The sequence below is a fragment of the Ochotona curzoniae genome, unplaced genomic scaffold (genome assembly GCF_017591425.1).
Source record: "Ochotona curzoniae isolate NIBS_2020 unplaced genomic scaffold, NIBS_Ocur_1.0 contig_4792, whole genome shotgun sequence".
NCBI classification, from domain to species: Eukaryota; Metazoa; Chordata; class Mammalia; order Lagomorpha; family Ochotonidae; genus Ochotona; species Ochotona curzoniae.
Window position 1 is genome coordinate 11,799,504 of NW_024466389.1, and position 7,070 is coordinate 11,806,573.

The window sequence follows — 7,070 nt, forward strand, 5'->3', positions numbered from 1 at the left end:
GGTTGAGAGTCATGTTTTCAAACTTTCTAAAGAACTCGTTGAGGTCTGCAAAAACTTCAGCTAAACCCTCACTGTGGGTTTTCTTGGGAGTTTTCTTCAGCAGTTTCCTTCCTTTAAAAAACAAAACAAAACAAGCTTCTAATTTCTGCCTTTAAAGACAGAGAGAACAACAGCCAGGGCTGGGCCAGGCTGAAGCCTGGGGCAGGGAGTTCAGTCCACGACTCTCCTCGGAGTGGCAGGGATTCACCTGCCGCCTCCCGACGTGGGCAGAGGGTGGAGCTGGGACTGACCCTCAGGCCAGCTGCCCATGGGCTGGGGGTGTCCCCAACAGCAGCTGAACCACGGTACCAAAAGCCCATCCCTCCTGCCTCCTGTGCAGCCTGCGTTCTGTTGTAAGCGGAGGGTGCCACGTCATCTGTGGTGCAAGGTTGGCTGGAACGTCATTAACCTGGTGTGAGAGCGTGTGCGTGTGTATAAACAGCATGACCACGTGCATGTGGCAGAAGAAGGTGATTGGAACCATTTTCTGGGTTTGGAGAAGAAGGGACAATTTATTTATTTATTTATTTATTTATTTATTTATATTGGAAAGGCCGATTAGATTTATGGAGAGAAAGATCTGTCCACTGGTTCACTCCCCAAGTGGCCGCAATGGCCAGAGCTGAGCCGATCCGTAGCCAGGAGCCTCTTCCAGGTCTCCCACAGGGGTGCAGGGTCTCAAGTCCTTGGGCCGACCTCTGCTGCTTTCCCAGGCCATAAGCAGGAAGCTGGATGGGAAGTGGAGCAGCCAGCATATGACTAGCACCCATATGGGATCCTGGGGCTTACAAGCTGAGGATTTAGCCATTGAGCCATCATGCTGGGCCCAAGAAGGGACAATTTGAGGAATATTGTGACTTTGTATGTTGTCTTAGTCTGAAATAATGATTAGGCAAGGAAACTCTTAGAATCGCAGGACACAAATTTGGAAACTAGTAAGGTAAATAAAAATTGGGACTTATATTTGTGGTGCTTAAATGAAAATTTGGGTCTCCTCTTTGATGTGTGTGTATTGAAAGGCAGACTTAGAGAGAGTGAAAGACAGGGAAAGATCTGTCAGCTGCTTCGTTCCTCAAATGCCTACAACGATGAGGGCCAGAACAGGCCATTTCCAGGAACCAAGAGCTTCATCTGAGTCCCCTACATGGGTGTCAGGAGCCGCAGGATTTGGTCCAACTGCAGCTGCTCTCCCAGGCTCATTGCTGAGAAGCTGGGTCAGAAGTGGAGGAGCTGGGGCTCAAACCAGTGCCCATTTGAGTTCGCAGGCAGGGACCCAGTATGCCACAAAGGGATCCCCTGGTTGGTTTGTTTCTAACAGGGAGAGAAATGAAGAACGAGACTGGGCTGGGGTGGCATGAAGGCAGAAACCCAGAGCTCCACCTGGATCTCCCACCTGGGTAGCAGATGCCAAGCGTTTGTGCCATCTGCTGCTCCTGCTGGGCAAGTTCATAGGGAGCTGGATTAGAAGCTGTGTAGCCAGGACCTAAGCCAGAGCTCCAGGGCAAAATGTCAGTGTCACAAGCAGCAGCGTTACGCACAGCATTGCTGTCACAGCTTATGAGGGTGTTTTGATGGTGTGAAAGAAAGTACATCTTAACATATGAGATATTTTTTTAAGTGGTACTGGAGATTTTTTCAATAAACTTTGGGAAAAAATAGTGTGTACTTAAGTCTGAAGTTACAACAGTATTATTTAAGTTAGGACATTAGGGCTAAAGTTATCAAGTGCATGCTCTTCTTTTTTTTTTTTTTTAAAGATTTATTTGTTTGAAAGGCAAATTTTACAGAGAGAGGTCTTCCATCCGCTGGTTCACTCCCCAGAAGGCTGTGACGGCTGAACTGAGCTGATCCAAAGCCAGAAGCTTCTTCCGGGTCTCCCACACATGTGCAGAGGTCCAAGGACTTGAGCCACCCTCTTCTGTTCCCAGACCGTAATAAGCAAGGAGCTGGATGGGAAATAGAGCATCTGGGTCATGAAGCAGTGGTGCCCATGTCCTGGGTACTCAGGTGGAGGATGAGCTTGATACTCTACCATGCCAGCCAGCTAAGTGAGCTCCTGCCGTCACCATGAGAGACCTGGACTGGATTCCGGCTCCCGACCGGCTTGGCTCAGCCCCGGCACTGCACACATCTGGGGAATGCACCCGCTGGTGGCAGCTCTGTCGGTCTCTGACTCTCAGTAACTGTAAGTAAGTAAATAAGAAGAAAGCATTACACAAACAAACTTGCAGATGAGACCAGAGATTTAGCGGAACATCTGAAAGTGACGCCAGAATGTCCAAGATTTGAGAAATACTGATAAAAATGAGGATTTGTTTTGTTTTGTTTTTTCTTTTAGGACAGCCTCCCAGGGCCGGTGTTTGTGGCCTTGTGGTTAAAATGCCTGTGTCCGAGGGCCGGGCTTCCATCGGTGGCCCTGGCTTCCGTCTCCACTCCCTGATGTTGTAGGCCCCAAGAGGAGCAGTGATGGCTCCTGTTGCCACCAGGAGAGCCCTGAAAGGGTCCCCAGTTCCTGGCCCTGGCACATCAGGGGCACTCAGGGAGCAAGCCTGTGCTGGCAACCATGTGCTGTCTCACTTGCTCCAAAAAAATTTTTTTTAGATTCTTTTTTAAATATTATTTGAAAGTCAAATATACAGAGAGGAGAGACAGAGAGGAATATCTTGCATCCAATCATTTATTTCCCAACTGGCTGCTACAGCTGGAGCTGAGCCAGTCCAAAGCCAGGAGCTTCCTCTGGGTCTCCCATGTGGGTGCAGGGTCCCAAGGCTTTGGGCCGTCCTCAACTGCTTTCCTAGGCTACAAGCAGGGAGCTGGATGGGAAGCGGGGCCCATATGGGATCCTGGCATGTGCAAGGCAAGAATTTTAGCCATTAGGCTACCAACATCAGGCCCTCTTGCTCAAATTTTTTGAAAATAGTTTTAAATAAAATAAGCAGAACCTTCCTTTTTCAGAGTTTAAGTTCCTGTGGAGTGTGATAGAAAACTGGGCATTTCTAAGTTTTTCCCTAGCAGATCACTGGAATAGGCTTGCATTTCTTAGATTTGGAAAGATAGGCTGCCCCCAGCTTTGATGGAAAGGGCAGGACACCGCCTTGGCTTGTTCTGGATTCCTCCAAAATCCTGTGGCTCACAGAGAACACCAGCGGGAGGGCCTCCTGCCTGGGATGGGCGGCGCCTCCAGAGAGCGAGTCCTCTGCCTGTCTCACCGCCCCCCCCTCCCCGTACCCTCCTGGCACCTGCCTAGACTGAGTGGGGCAGAGTTTTCGTGTCCTGTTGTGGGCGCACAGAGCACTGACATCTGGAAAGCTGCTGGTAAGAAGCAAGGTTAGAAAAGCAGCGCTTGGCAGGGAGAGACTGTTTTATGAAGCTCGCACGTGAGAATGCTGGTGCCGTGCTCGTCAGACTGCTGCTAACCTGCTTCTCCTCTCTTTGTAGGTACTGGCTTTGGATTAGGAGTTGTTTTCTCGCTTACCTTCTTTAAAAGTGAGTGCCAATCTTCCTACCCCTCATCAGTGTCATGCACACACACCACATGGGGAGATGCACCCATTTATGAGCTGCACATCATCATAAAATGAGCTAGACAGAGTGTGTGGCCTGGAAAAGGTCAGAACGGGTTGGGCACCGGCGGCATTCCCCCTGGGCATTGCATCAGGGTTCCTAATATCATCAATATGATATCATTTCAAAAGCCTGCACTTTGTGCCAGTGACTCAGCTTGGCCATATCATGCTCACATATTGCTAATTAACTGTAGCTTTTTTTTCTAAAAGGAATTTGAAAGTGAGATTCCTGATGATTATAATAGCAAATGGGCCAGAAGTAAAAATGGTTCTTGACCAATAATCTTCCAAAGCAAAGGGAGGCAAGAACCTCTCCCCTGTGGAAGAACTCCAAGCGGCTCCCTTGGGCCATCTCCCTGGAGCCTGCCAGGGACACCCATAATGAGCTGCATGGCTGAACCGCCTTGGTGATAGGAAAAGATCATTTATAGGTGGCTTCCGGGAACGCCCTGGCCTGCTATCTTCCAAGTACATGGATGAACATCTCACATGGCTTTAAAGCCATAGCTCCTTACTGAAAGGATTTATTGTTTTATTGCCTCTGATAAGCTTAGGAAATTAAACAGAGTAGATGATGCAGACAGAGACCGAAGTTGAAAGGGTTAGCTCTTTGTGCTGTTTTCATATTGTACTATTTTCCTCCAACCTAGCAGAGGTACTTATTGAACATTTGCTAAATGAGCTCTGTCTGTTGGGAGGGCCACTGGGGAGACACTGGTAGACATGAGTGTGTTATGGGTGGAGCTTGTCGACTCCTAAGCAGAGCTGGTTGGGGCGGGAGGCTTTCCCTTCACTTCCTCATTCCCTGTTGGGGTTTTCCTGTGTGCTCATAGGAAGATCGTGGCCTTTGGCCTTTGGCTCCGGCATGGGCCTGGGCATGGCTTACTCCAACTGTCAGCACGACTTCCAGTCACCGTACCTGCTGCACGGGAAATACGTCAAAGTACGTACGTATGTCAAGGAACCGTGAGCTCCCCTGCTTGCGGCTGGCTCTGGTCTGGGGTCTTGCCTGCCTTCAGCGTTAGTGATGGGCTGGCCGGCAGTACATCATAGTGGATCTGTGCAGACTGGGCGTGTCTCACACCTGAAGCCTCTGAGATGCACACGCATCTATTGTTGATTTAAGAGAGCGCTGCCGTCCACTCACTCCCCCACGTACCTGCAGTGGCTGGGCGAGCTGGAGTCAGGCCAGAGCCCGGAGCCCGCAGTATAATCAGGTCTCTGATGTGGGTGGCAGGAACCAGTCACTTGGACCATCTCTGCTACTTTGCAGGGTGTGTATTGGCAGAAAGCTGGCCTCCCAGTACGAGGCCTGGGTGTCTGAGCTGCCAGGCCACATGCCTTCCCCTGGTCAGTTGCTATTGAAATCTGGAAGAGGACCAGTCGCCCATGGAGGAGAGGAGAGTCGCTGGCTGCCTGTGGTTTCTGTGGGGGACAGCCTTTCCCAGCTGCAGACCCCTCGCTCTGCGACCCTCAGTTGGCCGCTGTTGCTTTCCACTCGGAGAGGGAAGGTGTCATTTCTCCCTGGAGAGCTGATGTAGGCCAGAGGACAAGACTGTAAGCCGTGAGGAGCCCTGGGAACACACACATGGGTCATGGTAGGTGAGGGGTTGACCAGCTTGTCCGTTATTGCACCATAAAGACAAGTAACATAAAAAACAAGGCAGAAATACGTGTCCTGTTCTGAGACAGGAGCTGTTGCCACAACGGTCTTATGGCCCCTGGGGCTAGCAACCCCGGAGTGCAGCAGGCCTCTGCCTCCACCCACGCTCTGCGTGCTGCCCAGAGTGGAGCAACTCGGGCCCATGTGCACAAACTAGAGTGAGGTCAGAAGAGGGACAGTGTGAGATGAGGCCCGGCTGCATGGCAGCGGGGCTGACCGCAGGTGCCTGACTCCACTCCCCTGGCCCCAGAGCTGAGATCTGTGAAAGGGGCTGGGGGAAGAGCTCGGGTCTTCGCATTGTTTGCGACGCTCCCAGTGTAGAGCTGCGCCGTCCTAGGTGGTGGCTCATGGGTGACTGAATGCACTGTGCACCTAGTGGCTGGGAGTCACTGTGGAAAATATTGTTGGGTTTTTTACAGCCTTGTGTGTCCTGCTCCAAAATGGCCTTGTAACTTTATCTGAGCTTGAGGCGGTACCTTGACGTTGTCATCCTCCACTCTGAAAAGCACAAAAATCCTGCCTGGGCCTTATCCAGCGCAAGCAGTAGGCGGCTGCTTGCCAAGGGCTGGGCGTGCCTGGGACCATGCTAGGTGCCCACGGGGCTCCTCTCCAGACCTCTCCTAGGCTGTAAGCAAGTCTCATTGTCCTCCCTGGAGGAGAAAGCAGCCTCTCCCTGAGGTTAGAAGCTGCCTCGGGCATCTCGCTGGAAGGCTGTAGGCAGGAGTCCTGTTCTGCACTCCCCAGTCTACCCTCTGCCACTAGGGCCCCCCAAGCCTGGGGTCTGTGCCCAACGTCTTGCCGGATGCTTCCGTGCACACAGGGCAGGGGGGTCTGGCTGCACGGGTCTTGAGCTTGGTCACAGTGCTGGCCCCGTGGCAAGTGGATTGCCCTTGTCTTGCAGGAGCAGGAGCAGCAGTGACCCACGCCGAGAATGTCACAGTGTGAGGGAAGGAGGGTCCCCACCGACTCCTCAGGAAACCCACGGCACCCCAGTCACGGCAGTGGTCCCGCAGAGCTTGCCATGCTGGGGCTCTGCTGCATTGAAACCAGTCTGTCTGTTATTTTGTATTTTCTTTCTGAAACTTGTAAGGAGGTGGTCTTAAGAGAAATAAATTAAAAACAGGAAATCTGGTGTCTGGCCTTGGTCTCCTTGCCTTTGGTCTCCTTGCTTGAGCAGGATGGCTGGGCACGCACACGGTGCCACCCTCTCTGAGCATCCTCTGCAATCACAGCTGTCATGTGCTGTGCCCCATCCACTCCAGATGGCACTTTCCAGAACAGCTTCCGGCTCCCAACAGGAGCTGAGGGCACAGCTCCATGTCTGCCACAGGTGAGTGGTGTGCTGGGGCACGTGCCGTCCTCAAGCTGTGCCCACACCCGGAGGATGCATACTGCATGTTCCTGCCAAGGCCCGTACCCACGTGACGCTTGGTGCAGCCCGGCTTTTGGCCCTGGGGTTTCTCATAGGATTATTTCTCACAAGAAAATTCAGATGGGCAGCCTTGATCTTGTTTGCCCCTTAATCCTGTAAATGTAGGATTTGTGGACCTGGTGCGAGGGTTCAATGACTAAATCCTCACCTTGCAAACACCAGGATCCCATATGGTGCCAGCTTGTGTCCTGGCTGCTCCCCTTACCATCCAGCTCCCTGCATGTGGCCTGGGAAACAGGAGAATGACCCAAAGCCTTGGGGACCTGCACCCGCGTGGGACCTGAAAGAGGCTCCAATCAGGTCAGCTCGTCCGTTGCAGCCATTTGGGGAGTGAACCAGGGTGGAGGATCTTTCTCTGTGTTTCCTTCTC

General features: G+C 52.1%; 1 protein-coding gene across 2 annotated transcripts in view; it reads left to right on the forward strand.

Moving 5' to 3' along the window:
* Positions 1-6,395, forward strand: part of MICOS10 (mitochondrial contact site and cristae organizing system subunit 10) — a 32,356-nt gene extending 25,961 nt beyond the window's left edge. Inside the window, exons 2-4 of one of the 2 annotated variants that reach the window (XM_040988011.1) lie at positions 3,478-3,529; positions 4,439-4,548; positions 6,170-6,395. In XM_040988011.1, coding sequence (XP_040843945.1) covers positions 3,478-3,529; positions 4,439-4,548; positions 6,170-6,213 — 206 coding nt within the window. In that variant the 3' untranslated portion in view covers positions 6,214-6,395. The remainder of the gene's footprint in view (positions 1-3,477; positions 3,530-4,438; positions 4,549-6,169) is intronic. The other variant, XM_040988012.1, reaches the window with a different exon arrangement.
* Positions 6,396-7,070: the final 675 nt, after the last annotated feature.